The sequence below is a fragment of the Elaeis guineensis genome, chromosome 6 (assembly GCF_000442705.2).
Source record: "Elaeis guineensis isolate ETL-2024a chromosome 6, EG11, whole genome shotgun sequence".
Taxonomy (NCBI): Eukaryota; Viridiplantae; Streptophyta; class Magnoliopsida; order Arecales; family Arecaceae; genus Elaeis; species Elaeis guineensis.
Genome location: NC_025998.2, coordinates 2237634 through 2262486, shown reverse-complemented (window position 1 = coordinate 2262486; position 24853 = coordinate 2237634). Strand labels below are relative to the sequence as shown.

At 35.3% G+C, this 24853-nt stretch overlaps 3 protein-coding genes across 10 annotated transcripts; all 3 read right to left on the bottom strand.

The window, feature by feature from the left end:
* Positions 1-335: 335 nt before the first annotated feature.
* Positions 336-12909, bottom strand: LOC105047703 (histone deacetylase 1). 8 transcript variants are annotated; one of them, XM_073258867.1, is made up of 11 exons: positions 12728-12908; positions 11661-11848; positions 10821-11287; positions 8382-8564; positions 6010-8179; positions 3939-4379; positions 3077-3307; positions 2443-2534; positions 2294-2363; positions 720-794; positions 336-635 (listed from the first exon to the last, which is right to left on the bottom strand). In XM_073258867.1, the coding sequence occupies exons 5-11, from the start codon at positions 6541-6543 to the stop codon at positions 549-551; spliced, it is 1530 nt and encodes a 509-aa protein (XP_073114968.1). In that variant the 5' UTR covers positions 6544-8179; positions 8382-8564; positions 10821-11287; positions 11661-11848; positions 12728-12908; the 3' UTR covers positions 336-548. The 8 variants fall into 8 exon arrangements, 7 of the variants coding, with proteins under 7 accessions (XP_073114968.1, XP_073114971.1, XP_073114972.1 ...); XM_073258870.1 differs by lacking the exon at positions 8382-8564 and having other exon boundaries at positions 6010-7532; positions 7857-8179; XM_073258871.1 differs by lacking the exon at positions 8382-8564 and having other exon boundaries at positions 6010-7481; positions 7857-8179.
* On the bottom strand, positions 6933-14534 carry LOC105047702 (SNF1-related protein kinase regulatory subunit gamma-1-like). Its single transcript, XM_073259955.1, has 9 exons — positions 14501-14534; positions 11661-11848; positions 11375-11487; positions 10821-11064; positions 10170-10373; positions 8980-8998; positions 8812-8893; positions 8004-8179; positions 6933-7051 (listed from the first exon to the last, which is right to left on the bottom strand). The coding sequence occupies exons 1-9, from the start codon at positions 14532-14534 to the stop codon at positions 6933-6935; spliced, it is 1179 nt and encodes a 392-aa protein (XP_073116056.1).
* A 181-nt stretch (positions 14535-14715) lies between these two features.
* On the bottom strand, positions 14716-21208 carry LOC105037502 (WRKY transcription factor 72A). The gene is made up of 6 exons (XM_073258866.1): positions 21050-21208; positions 20458-20541; positions 17493-17585; positions 16707-17228; positions 16403-16516; positions 14716-15618 (listed from the first exon to the last, which is right to left on the bottom strand). The coding sequence occupies exons 1-6, from the start codon at positions 21137-21139 to the stop codon at positions 14926-14928; spliced, it is 1596 nt and encodes a 531-aa protein (XP_073114967.1). The 5' UTR covers positions 21140-21208; the 3' UTR covers positions 14716-14925.
* Positions 21209-24853: the final 3645 nt, after the last annotated feature.

The window sequence follows — 24853 nt, the reverse complement described above, 5'->3', positions numbered from 1 at the left end:
AGGCATAGGTAGGCACAAGCACTCGATCGTTTGATCCGGAAATAATGAGGTCACCACAGCCCACCACCAAACAAGACGTCTCCAGCTTGCCCAATAAATGGCATACCCACATGACCTGTCCAAGTTTAACAGAATTCTGATCCAACCAACCCAACCGAATGAGCCAGCATGCGGTAAAACATAGCAGATTGTCGGTAGATAGCATCAACCCCAATCGGTTGACACACATGTTTAACCGTAATTTTAACTGGTGGTGAGTTAGCTAAAAACGAACTATCTGTTTCTGCACTCTAATCTTCATAAAGCAGCATCACCATGAAAGCCAACTCCAAAAATAACAACAAAGGAACAAAATCAGTCGCATATATACAACATTGCAATTAATACATTTACCTGTCGAATTGTTTCCTGGCACTTTGATGCAAGGAGAACCCTCCCCCTTGTGTTATTGGGGAAAAAAAAAAGTGAAAAGATAAATGAAATGTTCTAAAACATAAAGAACAACAAAATCGCCCATTTACTCTCGTTGAACGCCTAAGTACATCAAATCAGGTACACTGAGCAGCATGTTTATTATCTTCTTCAACCTTCGTGTGACTGGGTTCATCAACTGACGTGGATTCTATACCCAAGGCCTGGTCACAAAGAAGATCATAAATCAAAATCACAAAAGCATCTATTGATATGCAATCTACTCATATGTCTTTTAATAGTTTCACCTTGGAGCATGTGGGCATCTCCTCATCCACGACCTCTACACTGTTCGCACATTCTGCATCTAACTTGTGTGGTTCCTGAAAGATGGCAGTAAAAATGAAACTAAGAAAGAACTCAGATTTTACGAATTACAGAATCGGAACAAACACTTAAGCTTCTGCAGATTAAGTAAAATGACAAGGCACTAAAAACCGGTACCATTCTTAGAACCACCTTTGTACCGATCAGTATGTCCTTCAATGAGAACCATCTAATTCAAATTTAATTTGCCCACTTCTCAACTATTACAGTATATTTTACATTTGTGACGTGCATGTGATCAGAGTTATTTTCAGTGCAGAGTTATGGTGATGGACTCCATTAGAGATCAAGAAGAAGGTGTCACTGTAGAAACCTTCTTCCTTCCATTCCAGTAATTAGAAATTATACAACAATCATTCAGGGAGAAATGAGAACTTATCATCATTGAAAACATCTTCATTTTTAATAGAGTTCTATTGATCCCATCAAGAAGTTGAAGGAGACTTCAGACCACCAAATATATGTCAGATGCTGAGAAACAGCATACAACACTCTTAGTCTATGAGATGGACTACCGGTGAAGATAGGACCAGCTCAAAAGCACACAATATGACCTAAACCTGCTTGCGGTGAGAAAAAAGCATTGGTTGGTAAGGGCATTACTTAAACGTGAGACACTCCAGTGCGCATCCAATGTACTGAAAATACAAGTCTTCAAATGGAGCAAAACAAGTATAGGATGGTCACTGGTATCCTAGATGATCTAAGCAATGAGGACAGAGGAGAAACACATAATCGGCATTACTTTGAAAGTTATGTCTAGATATTGGAGTGGCTGAACTTTTTGGAGTGATAGAAAACTAAAAGCTGCTCAACGGTCATTGCATGGGGCACTCTAAAGATAAGTTTGTTAAGCCTAAATGATTAAAAAAAGAAAAAAGAGTGAAACCATTGAAGGGTCAATGATCAAAATGAATAAAGCCTTACCTATTTAATTGGCGAAAAAAAACTTACAAACCTTAGGATATGTTTGAGTAAAACCTTAGAATTCATATAAAAAATGAAACATCCACCAGCTCACAACAGTGCTAACCATATGACAAGGTCCAACCAAGTGGCCTCCTTCAATTTTGTCTTGTGAACATAAAACAATACAAGATCTAATTTAAATTATCATTTTTAATATCAAAGGTAATCAGAGGATCCAACTTTTGTAAAGGATTGATCCCCATGTGACACTTTGTAATCCATTTCCTTGAGAACTCAGAAAAAGGGGTGTTATGTCACCACGAATCCAGCTTTGCAAAATTCACATAGCAAGGCACCAAAAATGTATATTAGTCAGCACTGGATTGATGTCATAATGCATTTTCATGAAAAAATAGTTTGCTGATAGAATAGAAGCAGCTTTGAATTTCTTCCAATACTTGAAATAATATCTGACAAATCAAAATGTCTTTAGACTTCAGGAGGCAATGATCTACAGAATAATTTTAATATATAACATATTATCTGCATTAACAATTTACTTTGGAAAGGCAGAGCAAGCAGATACCTGATCTTTCACTTCATTTTCAACAATGTCCCTCTCGGCTTTTATGGTCTGTATTTCATTTGCAAGTCTGCTGTAGGCACAAGATATTTAAGAAAGAAGTATAAAACATGAAAAGTAGAGAACTAACACAACTTAAGCAATCAGGATACCATGATGTCTCATCTATAGGGGAAGCATCATCCATTTCTCTATCAGAATCAGGATCATATCTTCCATTTGCATCCTCTTCATCTTCATCTTCCTGCACGTCAAGCAATTGAATTAATTAATTAATTGGTTTAAGTATGAAAGTCAATATTGTAACCAAGCCAATGATTGCCCAATCCTCTCATTACAACCTAACATAACAGATGTAGATGTAGATATAGACCGTGCATTATTGAATTGTGTGGTTCACTCATAGTTGATGCATATCATGAATTTGTCTACAAATAATATTATGTGCTGACAATAGCAGCAACAAGTGCATGCACCCAAAAATTGCTTTTCATGGCTGCACTTCATTTTAGTCTGTGGAGCCATTTGTTCTTTATCAGCAAATACAAGAAAGAGGTTTAACTGCAAAACAAGATTTTATATATATATATATATATATATATATATATATATATATATATATATATATATATAATAACTTAAACATACTTGCATGTAAAAATGATGAAATAAAGCGTTAATCAAAATAAAATTGATACAATAGAAGATGCTGGAATTAAAAGAAGAATTTACAGTCTCACTTTTAACAAGTTAATTATTGAAGTCTTGTTGAAAAGGTAATGATACCTCTGGAAGCTCTGTATCAGGTGGCCGCTCCTGAAATTGGACACTAGGAGCATGTTGGAGTTTTGAAAGAGTATCTAGAATCCTTGTTCTTATATTGTCCAATAACTGGCGCGAATTTTTATTCTCCATGTTACTTGGTGCAACATGAAGGGTATAATCTGGAGCAAAATAGCCATAATATTCATGTTGAGGCACCTTATCATCAACTTCTATACCAAGGGCAACTCCTGTCTGCTCAGAAGGTTTAAAAAGAATAAAATTAATTTAACAAGAATGAGATTATCAAAGAAGAAATCCACCATCTAAGCAGGAGAATAGGTATCATACAGGAATCTAGTCAAAACAAAAGCCAGAAATCTCTGCAAGTGACCATCATGAGTGTTGATCAAAAAAAAAAAAAAAAAAAAAAAGCAAAAAACTTTCACTCCATTAGTATTAAAAAATAGGAAATGTTGGCATCCACATTAACTGGTTAATCATATAAATAACAAGACTTGCAAGATTATTAGAAAATGGAGAGTGAAAAGCACTAAGAAATAACTATCTACCCAATACATATGAAGACACATGTGCAACTTACAACACAATGAATTAAAACAGAAATTGTCAGACTTTTTAAGTGTAGCACTCTGATACAGTTCAAAGATGTGATGCAAATATTCAATCACCTCCTTATGCTAATTATAAGCTGAATCATGGCATAGATCTACATGAATGCTCGATGTCAGGGCAGATGTAGGAAGAAGAAAATTATATATACTGCATCACAGAAGAGTAGCATAATTCACTAAATAAAGGAAATATGAGTTTTAAGATAGCAAAGGGCAGCAAGGTCATGTAGATACCATAGCCTTTATATTACCTCATAGCACCAACAGCGAGCAACATTCCGAATGGTGTACCCACCTCCACCCACCAGCAATAGTGGCACATTAAACGACCTCATGTATCTAACACACTCAGCATGGCCTTTGACTGAAAGGTTGAAACAACCCAATCGGTCTCCAGATAAGGAATCAGCACCACACTGAAGCACCACAGCACCAGGCCTAAAAACTTCCATTACTTTTGATATGACAGGTTTGAATAGAGATTGATAGCTGTCGTCATCAATTCCATCATCTAAAGGTACATTTACAGCATAATATTTTCCTTTCCCAAATCCAACATCGCGTATATCTCCTGTCCCAGGAAAATAATCTCCAAATTTATGAAAAGAAACTGTCATTACTCTATCAGTTGTGTAGAATGCCTCCTCTACACCATCTCCATGGTGGATATCAATGTCCACATACAGAACACGCTGCCAGAAGTAATGGTGAATTATGTAAGCAAACAAAGTGGAAAAGAAAAAAGACGAAATCAAACAAAGTGAAAAGGCAACATGTTAATAAATGGATATTAATGTAGGAATTAGTTGTGAATTAAATGTATCCTGTTTGATTAAGAAAAAAAATATCGAATCATATAATCCACTAGGAAAGAGTATGACACAGAACTACTCATCAACAAAGTTTTCTCAACTACTTATTATGTACGAAGCCAGTTGGTTAGATGGGATATTCTTGCTTACAATGTTTGCTCGGGATTTTGTACTAATTCTTTTTTTTTTTAAGTTCAGAGATAATTGATTTGTCACTAATGTGATTTTGCAAATTCAGTATTCAATCAGCATTAAGAATCTAGGCAACAATTATTGCAGTTAAAACTAAATACCCATGCAAAGCAAGTTTTTTCAGTCCCTCTCAAGTTTATAAAAGAATAGCAGTCTCAATAGCATTATTTAAACAAAAAAAAAGGCTTAAGTAACCCAAAAATGCCGCTCAAAAAGTCACTCACTGGTGTAATGCACTCTCAATGCTCCCTTGAATTGGCGTCTTGAAGTGTGCCATTTAATGAAAAGTGATTGGTGTGAGACACCTGAGCGACTTTTTTGAGTGATTTTTCTGAGTTACCATAGGATTGCTCTGATAAAATTTATCATAAAAAGAGAGATAAAAAAATAATGCTCAATTTTACATGTATAAAACTGCCATGGAACCTTTCAAGAACTTCATTTGATCACTTCCTGAATCAGGAGCACTATGATCAACCTACATCAGAATAGAACAGAGTGAAACTAAAGGAAAGGTAAGCAGACCACCCACCGGCGCCATGCTTCTTGTGGCACTCTTGGGTTTGTAGGCAGGCAATCACATGCAAAAGTTAAATCATGGTACAATAGCAAAGTAAATAACAGTGCGTTAGGTGACATAACACGATGAATTGCTTTCAAGTGCTTTGGCCAAAGTTTCCTTTTTCTTCATTTTCTTTCCCCTTTTATTCTAGGGTTTCCCCAGTGACATTTCATTAGAAAAAAATTACTGCGCAAGGAACTTCCTCGAGAACCGGATTATTTTTGTGGAGATACACAATTTTTCCCACTCTATGAGAAGATAAGAGTTTCCTTTAAAATATATTTATTGAACAAAATGAAACATTATAAGAAGAAATATATTCTTGAAAGGGGAGAAAAGAAACCGATGCCATAGATCGCAAGATAAGCAAAGGGGGACGGGAGATCAGAACTTTTTTTTTTCTATTGTGGAAAAGATTGTGACAAATAATACACCGCTCAGTCACATAGTACAAAAAAAACAAAAGGAAAAAAAAAAAGAAAAAAAAAAGACTAAATCTGTACGATCTAACACGAGATTAAAGTAAGAAAATTTTTTTAATAACGTTATCCGACGATTTCCCAATTCATTAAAGTAGATATTCCCAATTCATTAAAGTAGATATATTTGCCCGTCCTTTGGATTGTGAATTTTTTAAATTTATAACAAATAATAAAAGAAAAGGAAAAGAAAAATTGGCCATACAATCGATTGTTCAACCCAAATAGGCGAAATCAGAGAAGAAAAGATCGATTATCTTGGACCAAGAAAGCGCACCTCATGCATCTTGAGGAGCTCGAGGATGGCGAGGACGATGTCGTTGACGTAGCAGAAGCCGGAGGCCTCGCAGCGCTTGGCGTGGTGGAGGCCGCCGGCCCAGTTGATGGCGATGTCGTGGTGCTGGTGGTTAAGCTTGACGGCGGCGCCGACGGAGGCGCCGGCGTAGGTCTGGCAGAAGGCGAAGAGGCCGTCGAAGACGGGGCAGTCGTCGCAGACGTTGAAGCGGCGGAGGGCGCGGATCTGGTCGTGCTGGCTCTCAGGGGTGACGGAGCGGAGGAAGGCGACGTAGTCGTCGGCGTGGAAGCGGCAGAGGTCGCGGTCGCGGGCGGGGACTGGGCGGATGACCTGCATGCGGTTGAGGAGGCCATAGTTGGCGATGAGGGCGTGGGCCATCCGGATCCGGTGGGGCTTCATCGGGTGCCCCTGCCCGTAGTAGTAGTTCCCCACCTCCGGCTCGTAGAAGTAGCACACCCGCCGCTTCGTCCCGTCCGTCCCGGCCACCGTCGCCAGAGAGTTACCCCCACTATCCATAATATATCTTTATATGCTATCCCTCTCTCTCTCTCTCTCCTCTTTCTTACGAGGACACGGAGGTCGGAGGAGACAAAGACATGGAGAAGAAAGCCCGAGGAAAGAAACAAACGAGGCGAGGCGGGGATCCTTTCGGAAAGGGAAGGGGAGGGATTTCGTATATTTATATTACCACCGCGAAGATCAAATTACAGGAAAGGGATGGATAGACGATGATTTACGGGAATCGCCAGTCCCATGGATCAAATGAATCCAGAGCCCAATTACGGTAGGCAGAGCCGCATGCGCAGAGATGCGAAGCACCAATGTCAGAATAACACGTGGCAAAGTCTTGGTTTTCGCATTTTTTTGGTTTTCTTCAGAAGTCCATCGGCGAGGCGAGGGAAGAGTCAGTGGCGCTTGGAACGAGAGTGATGGCCGGAAACAAAGGTTAGGACGGCTAATTGGAGGAAAAGAGGGAGGCGTGGGAAGCGGCGGTCCTTTCTCCGGATCAGAACGTAGAGGTTTCCTGTGTATTTTATATAATATCAGGGAAAAGGTTTCCATTATTCTTTGGATGGGCTGATCATGGGTAGATGCTATATGCGTTGATGGGATCAGTCGGATTTCGTCTACCGTTCCAGCAACCGGACTTCCAAGCACCAATGTGGCTGATGATTTTTTTTTTCTTTTTCAATTACGAAATTTATCATTTATGTTTGGATTTTAGTTCCGTCTGAAAGATGAGAGACGCTACGGACCTTGCAATTTGGAATCTGGAAAACTGACGCCGTGATAACGCGAAATGATGATTGAGACGACGGAAAACTTCAGAAAGGTCTTACTGTGGGCGAAGGCAAAGTATCGAGGGGCCTACAAGCCTTCAGCAGCGTGTGGAGTCCAAGGATATTTAATTGGTCGCAGAAGCCTGCTTTTACTGGTAAAGAGGGATGCATCTTCTAAAAAAAAAAAAAAAAATTAGAAGAACGAGACTTATGAGTATTGAAGACCTGCAATCAAACCTTTTTCCATGTTAGCGGTTTTATTGAGAAAACATTTGCATGCACATATAGCTACGAAAAGGAGTCTGAAATTATGTACCAAAACCAAAAAAAAAAAAAAGAGAGTATGAAATTAAACAGTTATCATAACCTTCTATGAGCCACCTCAACTCGAAAAACCTGTAAAGTTTGACAAGCAATGTGACCAACTTGGATGACATTTTAATACTGACGGTACAACTTAGTTGACGCCATACAACGTTAGGTATCTATTATTCATCAAATTATCAGCATAAAAAGTAGGAAATTAGCAGGGAAATGCAGAATGTGTACCAGAAATTTCTGGCTGATGATGTCTGCGGATGTGATCTGAAGATGAAGTGTCCTACAGCTTCAGTGGTTCAGCATCTCCATTGCAAATCCAAAATAATTGTCAAAATGATTTGGAAGCTCATAAATACAGCAAGAGTTTGACATCACTGAGTGTCACGGCACCAACAACTTCACGGTCATCGCCCTCTATTACGTAAATCCGATGAACAGATATTGATGCCACGCTATCAATCACAGTTCCATGGCAGGCTTCAGGTGCGCATGTTGCTGATGATGCTATTGTGAAGCAAAGGGTCTTCACGAAATCCATAACAGCAAGCGGCCTGTACGCAAGTAACAAAATCATAAGACAACAAAGAAAATTAAACATAATTCCATGAGGGGAATAATAAGTGAAAAACCATATGGTGTCCATATAATATGAAAAAATCCCACCGCACAACTAAACTCCTGCTTAAATAAATAAGAAAAAAGCAGCTCGCCATTATTACAAAAAAACTTTTCACTGATTATGATAGAAATTACCATAAATTTCATTAATGATAAGCTTGGCCAAATGTTTTGATTCCACACCATCTCCAACATGCAGGCGTTTGAATGTTTCTTACATGGATTTTATAGTGATTTTGATCTTGAAATGCTTGCTTTGTTGTTCTGGAAGAATAAACATCTATCCTTCAACATTAATTCAGTCGCAAAATTTGATACCTGAAATTGGAAAATATGTCAGGCTTGAGCAACAAGTGCCGACGTCACGCGCGCTCAAGCTACCAACAGTTTGTCTAGATCCCTCTCCAGCGGGAAGGACACCTATCTTATCATCCTTCATAAGCTTTAAGGCTTCTAGAAGCAATTCATCACTATTGATGCTAACTTAACAACCAACATCAGAGTGTAAAAATTCTTCATCTTCTTGGAAAGGGTGTCGACAGGATAAACATGGACAACTACATACCTCACATTTTGCTTCAAGTACTTCACGACTTCATATGAGAAAAGGGATGATTTTCTATGATATGCAAAAACAGAGAATTTCTCTACACAATATTATATTACAATGCAAAAGTCAATTATGGAAATAATGTTAGTTCATCATTTTGCGATTTCAGCAGCAGAAACTGACCAGTATCTAACTGATTAATCTGAATCAGATACAAATTTCATTACCTTAGTTAAGTTTGTGCTTGCTTGGGTACATGTCCAATACACAATTCAAATCCTCAATGAAGCTTCCACTTAAAGGTGCAAAATAATAAGCAATGGATTACTTCTAAGTTTTCAGATATTCGAGGAACATGAAGTGAACATAACCACTAAGACTTGAATTATAACTAGCACAATCATAAATAAGTGATATGACATGGCAGAAAATTCTAATGAATCTTGATTTGTTCTGAGGTAGCCCTCTATTCTTAGTGACTTCATGGAAATTTCCAAAACTAACCTGAGGCATTAGAATAGGCAATGACCAGCCCTGAACATGTACCAAAGGTTAATTTAATCTTCTTTCCCTGCACTTCTTTAGAATAGGATCAAATCATTGTTTTGACTTAAAACTCTCTCGTGAATAAGGTCAATATAGAACTTTTTTAAATTGTTTCAAGAGGTCTGATTTGTTACTTACATTCTGATAGAAGGAAAATTTACTATCCACCACATCTAGGATTTTTCTCGCGTATCTTTGTAGAACCTTGTTTTCAATCTTGTCATGTTTCAGAGTACAAATTAAGGCAAATAATAGCCAAGAAAGATGCAGAAGTGCACTCTGAAATCAGGGCATTCAAGAAACCTAAGATCCTTTTTTTCCCCTTTTGCAGGTGCAGGAAGAATCTTCTTCTTTGAGATTTCTCATATTTTGAATGCTTTACATGTACCTTGATCAATTAGTAATGTCATTTACAATATTAAAATCGTAACTGTAAAACAATGCTTATTCAGTAACTTTCACAAGTAAACATCTGCCGTAAAATATTTATACATGTCAAATATATCCAACCGACTTATGTGGATAAAATGCAGCATATCAAAACTATAAGCTATCAGGAATTATTAGAGGTCTTGATATTAGAAATTTTTTTCAAGCAGTTGCCTTGGTATCAGTTAACTCCTTTTAAAATCTAACCAATTAAGAATAAAACGCTAACAATTTCTACATAGTATATTAGAACTTGAAGAAAACAATGTTGATTAGTTCATGTGAAATTATTGATAGAACAGAAAGTATATGCAAAAAAACATGATGGAATAGCCTCATCATGCAACAAAAAACAAAGTCCAAGATCCGAAAGTGCACATGCAGATATGAAATCAAACCAGTCCCCTTCCTTTCATTTGCTTGAGACATTGTTCTACTGCCGTTCGGGTGACAAAATTATTAATGTAAGGCTTGCCAGTGTCAATCACAGGGGCATTTGTCAATCTATACTTTGAAAGTGAGAGCAATACAGTAAGCATTGAACTATCTAGCCCACCAAGGAGCAAGGGTGCCCAACAATATGACTGCACAATTGACTTAACCTAAAACAAGATATCAATAGTGATTACATGAATCTGACAGAATTATCACAACATCAACAAAATGAAGTTAAATTAATCATGCGATATAGAAAATTGCTCTAGTAAAATCCATAATACTAGGAGCTCTTCAAAAGCTAATGATCATGTGTATTAAGAAAATTTTCTTGCTAATAAATTTCCACAAAAGTATCGAGTTATCTGCAATGAAGCTAACATACAATCAGCAAAGGAATGACTGTCCAACATTAACAAACAGAAACTGTCTTATTGCTGAGAACAAGAAAAAGAGGCTAACTTTGGTATAAGAAAAGGGAACTCCTTGTTGATGAATAAAAAGAAATGAAACTTTAATGACACTGGAAAAGGTTAAAGGACCTTTTTTGGCAACTCTTAGGAGATATTGAATCATACGGCACAGAAACAATACATAACATCTGAAGTGCTTACTGTTGTTGATTTGAAAGGTTCTTCTTGAAGGAGGACTTTGTAGATATCTTTTCCCAACTTATCAGCTGCAGTAGGAGCATCCTTCCAGTTCCTGATACCTTTCTCTGCAGCCATTCCAGCAGCCACTGCTGCACCAACAGCAGCAATGGTCAGCCAAGCAACTGCAACTGGACCAGTTGCACTGAGACTGCTGCTTCCAGAGCACCAACAGCATCTGCTCCCACTCATGCAGCTGTTGTTGATCCTGCCGAAAGAGTAACAACAGCAAGTTCCACAATTTCTAACACCCAGAGAATGACTGCAGCATAACCAATAACTCCCAGATATCACTCCTCCAATCTATACAAACCCCTGCCTGGGTTTCTTACAGGAGCAGTCAATATATGGTGTTCTGATTGATTTTCCACAGCATCAATAAAACGTCACCTTGAATCTCAATTACCACATAAGAGGGGCAGAAAGCGAAACTGTCAGGCAAAATTTTTGTCAAATGGTCAAATGTCACTATGTTCATTCTACAAGGCAAATGACAGAAATATGAAACTCACACACACCATGCACACCCAACATGCACACAAGCACATGCACTCATGCATGCATGCATGCGTGAAGGCACACACATGTACACATGCACATCAAACATGCTCAAGTGGACGCACACACTCACCTGCTCAATGATAAAAACTCCCATATACAACATGAAACATAATGAAGGTGTCAGTAATGAACAAGGCTAATGGGAAAAGCATCAATTTGAGGCTAATGCGAAAAGCATAAATCTTAATGGCTAATAAATGAGAGTCTAGAAAGCACGAATAGCAATACATAGTGAGTAATAACCTTGCCTCCTGGAACTTCAGGGAATGGTGGAACCAGAATTTGTGCAAATGCAGTTGTCGAAGAAGCCCGCAAAGAAGATGGTAACTTCTTTGACTGGACAGTCTCAAAATAAGCATCAAAGTTTGGAAATCTTGAACTCATTTCAGCTTGTGGCATTTCAAAATATGGTAAGATGGAGAGAGAGATAGCTGCAAACAAGCACGTTTCCATTATTCATGAGAAAATATAGCACAATGCATCTGACCAAACATATGAGTTCGGCGACACACTCTGGAAGACAGAATAAGATTCTACATCACATGAACATGAATTTTGTGTCGCTTTTTTCTAACTAGGTATGCATTCAAGCAGCCAAATAAGACAAATTGTGAAGGATCACCAATACCGGTGCACAATTATGGTTATACTATAGTTCCAAGTTCCTATAATTCTGTGCTTTATGCTGGACCAACCACATTATACTCATGTAAACATCCTTTTCGTATCTGAGAGAGCCATCAAGACATATATCATAAGATAGAAGTTTGACCATTTTAATTAACTAGAATAGTATGATCTAATCAACAAAAAATCACTTAGACCTGTCTTGCAGCAATATCTCATTGCCCATAACGCATCATAGATTATTGTGTTATGGAATAATCAATTCTTGTTTTGCCATGTCGAAAAAATAAACTAATAGACTAATAAAGCAAAATCTGCATTCTATTTTGTACCGACTTCCTGAAGCATTGGCAAACCCTAGAAAGCAGGAATTCAAGAAACTAGTGGTAAGGCATTACATCAAACAGATAACTCTCATAATTCAGATAGACTCCAAAAATGCCTCTGATTTTTGAGTTTGCCGCCGATGGTGCATGCAATCATTCAGATATTTCGTCTCAAGGAGTTTAATTATAAGGTTTCCTGGGAGAACTGAAACTAAATTATTTCTAACCAAATGATCGAAATTATACGACCACAACCACGAAATTAGAGGAAAAGAAAGGGGATAGGCCAACAAAATTTCTTGGATCGCAAGCTGGAAACACCTTAAAACAACCAAAAAAAAATACTAACGACCTTACCTAGAGAACTTCTCCAATCTGTTTTAATTTTTTTATCGATTTTCTTGGAGGAGGAGGAGGAGGTCGAGCTTTTTTTTTGCCCGCCTGCCGCGGTACTGCTCAGCCCTAGGGTCCGTGCTGAGAGTAGAGGATGGAAGAAGGAGAGCTTCTCGTGCAATGCACGTGATAGTCCAAATAGGAGAGAGAGAGCCAAATGGATGGCTATGCTACGGACGGGACTTTACATATTTGTTGAGGGAAAAGGCCCCATCCTCGCTAACGGGATTATTGGAAATTTTTGTGAGCACTATTAAAATCGTACATATCTATCGAGAAGTAAATAGCATTATTGATCGATTGATTTTGTATATAGTGAAACATATTGGATTCACTCTTTGGATAATTTTGATGGATTCTCATGAATATATATATATATATATTGCTTAACTAAGAAGCTCTGGTCCACGAAAATCATCAGTACTTACTCTATGCCCTTGAACCCAATCTTGGAAGGTTGACATGATGCTGCTCATTTCCCCTTTTTTTTTTTTTTTTTTTTTAGGCAAGTCAGAAAAGATATATCCAGGAAGATCCATTAACATTATCCAAAAAAATAAATCTCATATGATTTACTCCATACAAAATCATCTAACCAGCAATATTATTTACTTCTCGATAAATATATGAGATTTTAAAAGATAATAGTGATCGTAAAAATTTTCAATAATCCCGTTAGCAAGGATGGGCCTTTTCCCTGAACAAATATGTAAAGTCCCTAGTATATAAATATTATAATGTAGTCCCTTTCATGCTGCCAGCGACTCACGAGACCATTCTCTTTGGAATTCTGATCTCAACAATCGTTACGAGGGGAGCTGGCCCTCTCCTGGTTCTGATGGGCTCTACAAGTGGAGTTTTACGAGCACTACTAGCACATTGTTTGAACCTGAACCAACATTTTGCAGGTCCTGATGGGTTATATATGTCTTTTTGGACCTAACATGTATCAGGCCTCAAACTGTTTCTGGGTCATCAGGCAATTTTCTTCACATGCGAAATTCTTTATACACCACAGGAGGCGTAAAAAATCCAACATAAAATACTCTCATCCGATTGATCTACATAATTATTATTTTTCAACATATATTTAATATCTGTAGAATGATTTTTTTATTTAAAAATTTTATATGATGAAAATATTTTTATTTTTAAAAAAAATTATGATATTCTATGTTCATATTATGACATTTTACGTCCATAATATGTATAGGATGTTATAATTTTTTCAGAGATATTTTCATCATATAAAATTTTTAAATAAAAAAATCGATCTGCAAACATTAAATATGCATTGAAAAGTGATTGAACAAAAATATTCCTTTCATATTATGGTATCTTAGATCATATTATGACATCCTGAACTATATTATGTCATAAGATGTCATAATTTTTTTTCAAAATATATCAATATTTTTATCATATAAAATTTTTAAACAAAAAAAATCGATTTACAGATATTAAATATGTGTTGAAAAATGATGACTATATGAACCAATCAAATGAGATGATGCACACCGCGTTGGATTTTCTACACCATCCATGATGCACAAAAAATTTCTCTTCTTCACGTAGTGGGGGCACATCTATATTGATTTAATCTGTAAGACTGTTTATAACCCTAGACCGATCTCCTTGCATAAAATGGTCTATAAATTATTGGCAAAAATTTTGATTAATGGATTCAAATCGGTGCTTGTTTTTTGATTGAGCTTTTGTTAGTCAACAGAACGTTACCAAAAACATTTTCCGCGCCCAAGAGGCTGGTCATGTTACGGATTAGAAGTGACCCCACCTTCACCTTTCCCCAAGGACACAAGGTTCAATTACTCCCAAGTACTCCAGCAACATTTATACATGATTGTTAAATGTTATCCGTTCCTGGCTTCAACTCTTTGAACTCATAAATTCAAAGTCGGGATCCTGTCCATTTTCAAACCTGATATTTTGGAAACCGTATAATTAAAAACCAATAATCCTTGCAAAAGTTTCAGATTTCCCTTAAAAAAAAAAAAAACAGAAACGAATGAAAGAAAAATCATAAACTAAAAAACAAAAAATAAAAATAAAAATTCTCATCAGCTGATGTGATCCCCCGTGTCCACCGGCGATGCAGAGGCAACCTTGGAGATTACAAGAGCCGATGGTGGTGGGAGAAACGTCTAGCTTCCTTGTCGATGGCTCGAGTAATTCGGTGAACCACCAGTCACCGCTTGCTCGCTCCATTTCAGACTTAATTGGTCCGAACCCTCTCCTGCAACTTGAGCATTTTGGGATCCAACATACGACGTAATGGCAGCTGCCAATGCCGACTGAAAGCTTGGCTCCGATGCGATCGCTTTAGCTATCGTGTCTGTCAGGAAATGCTGGCCACCAAAAGTCGGGGTCGTAGCCTTTTGCAAATGGGATAGGAAGAAAGAGTCTTGAGCTAATTGCCTTCCAAGGTTTAGAGATCCTGCAGTGTGGATCTTGTTGTATGATTGAGTTCCATAGCTTGAGTACCCATTACCCCAAAATGATGGCATAGTGTTTGGGGAGAAGTGGACATGGGGAGTCGATGATGGTGCGGTGAGGTCTATTGTGATGGTGGGGTGGTAATTAGTGGAGCAATGGATTGATGGGTTTGGTGGGTGGAACTGTTTCACTAGTCCTGAGCTATGGAGGTTGGCACTGGTGGTGGTAGAGGCTGCTGGGGTTCCGAAGGACGAACGAGAAGTGGATGAACCAGATACCAGCATGGATGCAGCGGCGGAGGTAGTGGAAGCCATGGCAGTGGCTGACATCGGAAGAGGATGGTTGTGGGTTCCTTCGTAGGTGGTAATCAGTATGGACATGTCTTCAGCACACCTCTGCACCTGAAATGAAACGATGCAGAAAAATTAAAACATGACAAGATTTAATTTCTTTAGAAGAGTAACTTGTTGTTTTAGGTTTGCCACTATATATATATATATATATATATATATATATATATATATATCTTCTGCAAAACAGATGAAAAGAAAATGTGAGTCGGGAAATGTGACATAGAATGATTTCTTTTATATTTAGTTAGTAAGCAAAACGTAAAATTAAATCATATATATTATTATGTTGATTTAGGTAAGAATCTGGAAAATGGATTGTTGAACATATTGTCTGTTGAAGTCGTGCACGAAACCAACAGTCTACCAACGCGGACGATGATGTCAAGATCTACATAGCAGTTTACAATTAGTTCCTTGGTAAAAAGTCAATGTCAGATGCTTGTTAATTTCTTGTTTGGTTAGGTCCTTTGAGCTTCAAATTCAATGAAACTGTCCATTGTTTAAGTGTATTATTGTTGAATCGTAATTGATCAAGATGCTTGACTGAGTCTAATTTAAAGAAGTGGAACTCTATACTGAAACAAGCAACTAGGACACGGATATGAGATAACCGAGAAGCTAGGGAACTTGCTCCCTCGGAACTCAAAGCTACACCAAAACCCAAGCATGCATTACCAACGTTTAATTATTAGTAATTATCAAGCTTTACTATACAGTTATATCTAGCCATAAATCAAATCAAAGTTCTGTTCGAGATAGAGGCAACTTTAGAGAAAAAATTGCCTGAATCCAAGGTAAGAAACAGACCAGACTATAAAGGAAGAGATGATACCTGCTTCTTCACCGGGCATGCTGGTGCAACGGTGCAACGGTAGTATGCTCGTGGGCATGGGTTACCTTTTGCAGTTTTCTGCCCATATTTTCTCCATTGACATCCATCATTCATCTGTGTGTGTACATATATATACCAATCAGTGATATAAAATTAATAGGCATTTAATGATAAATAAGATTTAATTTATAGAAAAATCATGAGCATTACCCATCAGTGAAAATGAGAAGATGCAAACACTACATACACGTACGTACAAAACATGCATGCACGCATGCAGATCAATTAAGTGCAATATACGAACCGTAGGGGCATCACATCTTGCTCGCACAGAAACCCTAGCTTTCTTAACAGGCGGTTGTGGTAACACCTCATCTTCTCCATTTCTCGAACTCTCAAATATTGTCTTAGTCGGTGGCCATGGCTCCCGGCCGGCATCTTCTTTCTCGGGCTCCTCAAAGCTGTTGTCCGGGCTCAAATTCGCCGGTGGTTCACTTTGGCTGCTGCTAGAACCATCAATTTTGTAGTGTAATCCAAGGGTGAGGCCTTCATTTATCCGTTCATTTTCTTTTCTTTTTTCCTCTTCATTTCTGTTTCTACTTGCGCTTGCTCCAAGGCTGAGTGAGACAAGTTCAGGTTCTTCAACATCTCCGAGTCCGCTAGAAGTCTCCGCTGGTTTCTTGAAATGTTCTTTTTGAACAATGTCAAAGACGTGCATTTTGAGGGATTGGTAATCCTTCACCATTTGCGCTAAGAATGCTTTTAATCTTTCATTCTCTTCTCTTACCTCGCCCATTTCGTCTTTTATGGATTCGAGCTGCTTGTCCTATAAAGCCACAATATTGGGAAATGAGAATGAGAAATTTTGCATACTTATATACCTCGTTTGTGAACCTACACTACAATTGGATGCGTGATCCGGCCCACTGACATTATTGCAAAGGAATAAGGTTAACCAGAAAATTTATATATTAAGCTTGATCAAGAAAAGGGAGAGAACCTTTCTTCCTTTGAAGAAAGTTTATTCTGTAACAAAGTTCTCTATTTCTTTTTTCTTTTTCTATCGAGGTATCTGGAAATATATGCTCACCTGACTGTTTGTAATTGAGTTCTTGTGCTCGGAAGAAGATGGCCTTGAGCTCGTGTCCATGCATGATCTTTCACTTCTAATCACAGTGGAAACCTATATATAGTCCATGGACTCAAGTTAGAGTGCTCGAGCAAGGAAAATCAACGATAGTGAAGTTGAATGATCCGAAATTTAGGTGGGACTGTCTTTATTTTTTCTTTTTCATAATTCAAGATATAATTTTTGTTTTCCATGTAACATGTCCACCATAAATCAGTGACAATTATGCTAGAGGGATCCATGTTAATTGTAAATATGAACAAATTAAGCCAATTGAATCAGTGTGAATACACAAATTTGAGTTTCTCAATTTATGCTTAATATGTATATAACTGATCTATTTCTTACATATTTTGCTGTAAACAATTTAAGCATGAATAATTACATTCAATCTTTTTTTTGTATTTTCATCGAAATCAGGATTTGTACCATCTTAGTATTAGATCCTATACTGGCGCATTCTGTTATAGTATTGATATGCAGTATGATAAGAGATAGCGAGATATATATACTGAGTATCGATATTTTATAAAACTGTGTACTAGTTTAGTATCAATACTATGCGCGCTACAAGAATTCAAATTTTTATTGACGAAGTTTTAGTGACAAAATGCAAATCTAGTCACCAAATTAAAATCTCATATTTAGTGATGAAAATAAAAAAATTATCACAATAAACTATTGTCATATTGAATGATGAAATAAGATTTCATCACTATATATATATATATATATATATATATATATATATATATATATATATATATATATATATATATATATATATATATATATATATATCGTAACTATTTTTAATTTTGTCATAAAAAATTCGTCATTAAATATAGCTTTGTTAGATGGACAAATAATTTTAGCATCAAAATTTATTTTGGTCAACTCATTAATGATAATTTTATAATTCATCACTAAAAGTTATATCTTTGATGATAATATTTTAAAATAATCACTATAGAGATATATATTTAATGACAAAACTTATAGAGTAGTCATTAAAAGTTTGTATTTTTAATGGCGATATATTATGTTGTCATAATTTTGATATCAACATCAATATTGATCAAACCACTACTGATAATTTTATAATTCATTATTAAAATTTATATCTTTAATAATGATATTTAAAAATGATCATTGTATGTATATATATCTTTTCATAATGAGCTGATAAAGTAGTCATTAAAATAAATATTAGTCAATATATTAATAATAAGTTTATGATTCATCATTAAAGTATATATCTTTTATAAGAATATTTTAAAATAGTCACTATGACACATGCTATTAATGACGAGATTATAAAGTAGTCATAGAAATTCTTATCTTTAATACCAAACATATCACTAAAATCTTATATATTAATGATGGATATCATCAATAAAAATATTAATTAAATAATATCTAATAATATATATTAATCATTAAAATAAAATATGGAGCTTGATTTTGTATTTTTATGCTATTAAAATCAAGCGAATCATCATGAGAGTTTAAGATTACAGGATGATAAGATGTATGTAATACCATATTATATTTATTAGACACTTAATTAATTTTTCAAATATATTAAACTACTAAAATTCATATATCCCATCAAGATTCATTTTAACAAAACTGATTATAAATTTTATTTTTTGCTAGATTTTTTTATAAATTAAGTATTTGTTTCAACTTAATTTGAACTAATCTATTTAACAAATAAGTTACATGAGTTAAAATAATTTTATAATTAAAAAATAATTTTATAATTATGAAATCTACAATCAATATTGAAAGCAACGAACTAAAATCAGATGATAGTCTAAAATATAATTATTAAAAACTTGTATGGAGACTGATTTAACCAAGAATTTGGATTGCTAATCTAACTTAAAAAAATATATAATACAAATATTAAAAGATATTCTATATTAAATATTCTTAATTATTAATTATAGCATAAATAAAGAAGTCATGAATCATCATTTTTTTTAGAGGACCTTAGAAAAAGAAGATGATTAGATTTTTATAAAAATTAATTAGTAGAAAAAATATGTCATAATATATTTAAAATTAGAATATTTTATAATATAAAAAAATTCAAATAAGTATAATAAATCATGATTTTATATTAAAAGTTAATACTGTTACAGTGGCTAAATAGTAGGTAAATATCCAACAGTACTTAAGTTCAATTTTTTTAGAGGCTTATATAAAAAATATATATATTTTAACAATTATTTTTTAATCTTTTACCACAAATACAATAGTCATTAATATTCACTTTTGATATCCATTAATTACATTTTGTCACTAAGTATAGTAGTTTTTTGTGATGATTTTATATTTTGGTCACTAAAACTTTTAGCTACAGTGCCTTTAGTGATCACCGAGGGACAAAATATTTAGGTCATTAAAATTTTTTAACAATGAAGGTAAAAAAAATTATGACCAAATTTTTTATCACTAAAAACCTAAATTCTTATAATGATAATACATCTAGTATGTTATGGTACGATGGATATGTCAAACCATGGCTAAGACTATAATTAAGTAGCAACTGAAATTATGATTATCATTGATTTGTAAACCCATCTACTTAATAATTATTAAGCATACAAAAAGGCACTTTTTTCCTAGAATATAGCTATTGTATTTACATGAACATGCTCTAGAACATCAAATAGGACATGTATCTTGGAACAGTAAATTGCCATTCATATTTCACCACAAAACAACCATTCATCACATACACAAAGAAATTTTAGAAAAATAATAGGAACAAGAATAATTTATTACAGCAGTTCCAGACTAACGCTGTGGATCTTCGGATATTTTGACTGCACGTTATTTGAATATGGAAAATTGGAAGATACGCATATGCTATATATGGTAAACTTATTTTATTTTGAAATTTATAGCTCCACACCTGTTTGTTATTACTTGAATCTCTTCGGCTTGGAGACGGTTTCCTTGAAGAATCCCCATCACATGCTGGCATTTCATTTCCAAACTGCAAAATCACAAATTTGTTAGCAAGGAATATTATCAAAAGAATATTAAGACTTCTTCTTCTTCTTCTTCTTCTTCTTCTTGTGAGCAAGTATTTAGAGACCAATTCTTAATTTCTTTCAAGGTTGCCCTCATTTAAACATGATAAAAAAAAAAAAAAATCCCCTTTTTGTCAAGATTGCTGACTGCATACTAAGTTTTTGGTAATATATCTACTCATAGGTGCCATTATTTTCACCACAGCATGATCAATTTCACTTCACCGACGCATAAAAATATCAAATACATATATATATATATAGAACTTCTCGTCAAATAAGAACTACAGGGGTAGCAAGAAGAGAGAACTTCCAACTCCTAGCATGCATGTAACCATTAATTCCTTGGAAAAATCAAAAGGAGTTCACCAATCTTTTATTTAAAAACAGAAAAAGAAGGAAAACTCAAATGGAGAAATAAATTAACCATAATATGTACAAAGAACAAGAGATTAGAAGCAGCAGCAGCACCTTTCCAATCTCTCCACTCTCTTCTTCCCCGACACATTTGACATCTGTCTCCTCTTTGACAGCAACATTTTCCTTGAGCATCACCTCCATTAAAGACCAACCAGGGTCACCTTTCCTTCCCTCCTCTTGATGAAACTTTGATGTCCTTCTTTGGCTTTTGTCCTTTCAATCCACCCCCTATATAGAGAAGCCTTCTAACTTTGACCGGCATTAAGAATTGAAATCCAAGTACTTATCTCTCTTAGGTTCGAAACATCGAAAGGTCAACAGCCGAAGTGCAATGCAAGAAGCAAAAGAAAACGGGGTTTTTCAACGCGTGTGAAATGCTGTCGGTCTGCGTTATGGGAGCGCTTGTAGCCGCACTCCCCGCTCCTTTACTCGGACTTTCTCCGTGGCCTCCTAATATTATACGTCGCGTCGCCTGGGCCTCCGTTCACACCCACCCTTCTCGTCATCAGGTTCCAGCAAATTACTACACCGTCCTCTCCAGTAGGACAATTCGTAAGAGTTTTCTTTTGTGCAAAAAAAAAAAAAAAGGTTAAAGATGGAGAATCCATCACCAGTTCATTTAGGATATACTGTTCATAAATTTTGTATCTCTGGTAAGTACCTGTGCATAGCTTAAATGCATGTGTCCTTACAGTTGTTTTATGGTATTCCGACAGAAACTTAAGTTGTGTGATCAAATGCCATGCATGATTTAATTTCAATTCCAAGGCCTCTACTTCAAATATGATTAATATATTACTGAATTAACCAAGGATTGGTAATTATATAAACATGTGAAATATGAAAATATAATCTCAGTGAGCTTTAGTGCAATGTGGTTAAGGGTTGAGCTCATACGGTTCAAGTTAGTTTTTGGTGAGCCAGCTTGCCCGGCAATGATAGATAGGTAATTTATAATTAAGTTGTAAACTTAAATTTATAGCTAATCTATGAAAAAATATCAGGTGTATAATTAATTTCAGCATAAAACTTATTTTATGCTAGAATAAAGGAGGCATTTCAACGTTAGTGACAGCCAAATTCTAGAGTTTTTTCTAGAGTTTATGTAAAAATTAAACAGTTGAACTTTTATAGTTTCAATCCTTGGAACTTATGTAAGGAAATGTAGATACAATAAAATTTAGCTAGGTTGGCTACTTTGTATGGAGATTCTAGTCTCCACTCCTATTGAACTTTTTAAGTTGATGAAAAGTGCTCTATTATTCTATGATAAAATTATCCCGGTTACAATTTCTCCTTAACAATAAGGTTTTCACTATTACTATTTCATGTACTGAATTTTTTAAATTCTTTAAAGGCTAAGTTCTCAAAGCTAAATCTAACCACACTCCTTGCATCTCAAGACATCGCATTTTTTTTTTCTTTTTGCTTCTCTCTCTTTTTCCTAACAAACGTCTTCTTCTTATAATGCAGGCGAAACCTACAAGAAATCATAATCTCCAATGAGATGCTAAGTTTTGAACCAAATAAAGTAGTTGGATATGTATATATCCCAAATACAAAGCCTTTTAATTAATACTTAATGTTCTACATATGTCATGCTTACATCAAATCTAGGTTGGCCACTTTGTATGGAGATTTGATCTCTACTCCAATTGATCTTTTCAAAGTTGATGAAAAGTGCTTTATTATTCTATGATAAAATTATCTCGGTTACAATTTCTCCCTAACAATAAGGTTTTCGTTATTATTATTTCATCTATTGAATTTTTTTCAATTCCTTAGAGGCTACGTTGTTGTGATTAAACCTAACCACACTCCTTGCATCTCAAGACATTGCATTTTCTTTTCCTTTTTCTTCTTTCCTCTTTTTCTAACATCCTCTTTTTCTTTTTCTTTTTTTTCTTTTTTTTTTTAAAGTACATAGGCAAAATGTGCAAGAAATTATAATCTACAATGAGATGCTAAGAATTGAACTAGGCGAAGTAGTTGGATAATTATGTATCCCAAACACCACATAAAGCCTTCAAATTAATACTTAACATTCTACATATGTCATGCTTACAATATAGCACTATTTATTAATCAAAATAGCCGCCAAACCCACACCACACCCACCCTCTCGTCAGGATAAAAAAAATGCTCTTTTAAACTACTGCATGATTTTCTTACTTACAAATAATTACTTGATGATCTGAAATAATAGTCATTATAGTATTGTAGTTGTTCGACTTAATTACATTGCACATTTATATGGTTAAAAAATCACCATCATACAGCGAGTTAGCTATTATATTCATTATAATGGCCGTGATACATATACAATAGTTCCGTGCATTTGACTTTTAATGGATTATAGAATAAAATAAGTTCTATTATAATTTTTTACAGTTTTATAGAGCTATTATCAAATTCAAGAGTTATTTTGTACAATAACAACATGTTGTTACTGGTTTGGACTTGGTCAATGTAATTGGTTTGGACTTAGTCAATGCATGTAATTAATAAAGAAGCTCTTACCTAGCTACCAACTTATCCCTACTTAAACTGGGAAAAAAAAAATTTAAAGACCAAGAGGTTTGAAAGGGGAAGAAAGGGTCCGTAAATCCACGTAGACATCCTCTCTTCCAAATTTCTTTATACTTCCTTTTGCATATCTATTGCTCAAAAAAAAAAAAAAAAAAAAGACCACCTGCATATCTGATGCTTCAAACTTCTATAAGGCCTCGCCCTCATTCCTTTTATTCCCCTTGGTTTTTCCTTCTCTTATCAGAGGTTTACACGCAATTTAGTCTTTTAATTGCATGGACCCTCAAATTATGTTGATAGAATGATATGGACTGTCCCTTTGATTTGTTCTGTTCTCCATATGACTTTGGGATGAAATATATAAGACATGTCAATTTGAATGATGGGCCAACAAACAGACGATCAGGACTGGTAGTCTGGCAAATTGCAATTGGTTCTGATGTTAACTAGGATTCATTTGTCAGAATAATTGAGGTTAATTTATACAAAACTAGTCTGGTAGGTCCAAAAAGAAACAAAGTTAACATATATAGTCCGAAAGCATTTACTATTGGTTGTATTTATTGTTATGTAACATGACTTATCATGTTAGTGATCCAATTAACTTTTAATTGGATGACATGAATTTCTTATTGGCAACACAGATGAAGCATGTTGACTTAGGATAAGTAATCAAACATCTTAAAAGCAGGCTAGCTGCCACAGAATTTTAACTACTTGCGTGTATGAAGAACTCATGACTAACATTCAAACGAAAACAACCACTAATATTTAGATTGAGAGCTCCAACTAATGGGTTTTAAAAACTCACTAATTAATTATGTATATCATTAATGATAAACTGAGATCCTACAAAATTTTGCTTTCAAGTAGTCTTTGATTGTTGTCAGATGATAGTTGTATATGATTTGAATGATTGTACATCTGAACCAATGGGAAGCTGCAATATTTCAAGTATATATTGTCAGGTCAACCATAACTACGTGTTTTGTTTTGATTGCTATTTCCCTATGTATACCGTCTTTTCCTTTGACTGTTTCCTCAACAGACCAATGACCACTTCTTCAACAATTTTTTTTTTTTAAAAAAAAAATCCTTGATCTTTTACTTCTCTAGCATGTAAATGTCGGATAAGAATTACTGAGAACACAGACGACATGGAATAAGTGATGAAACCAAGTTGTGTTAGATACTATTTTTTTAAAACCAAATTGGATTTTACAATTATTTTTTACCAGATTGCTTGAAACTTGTGTTAGATACTTGATAAAACCAAGTCGCACACATTCCATCGTAGCCCAAAAGAGGTGCATGTTATCCTATTCA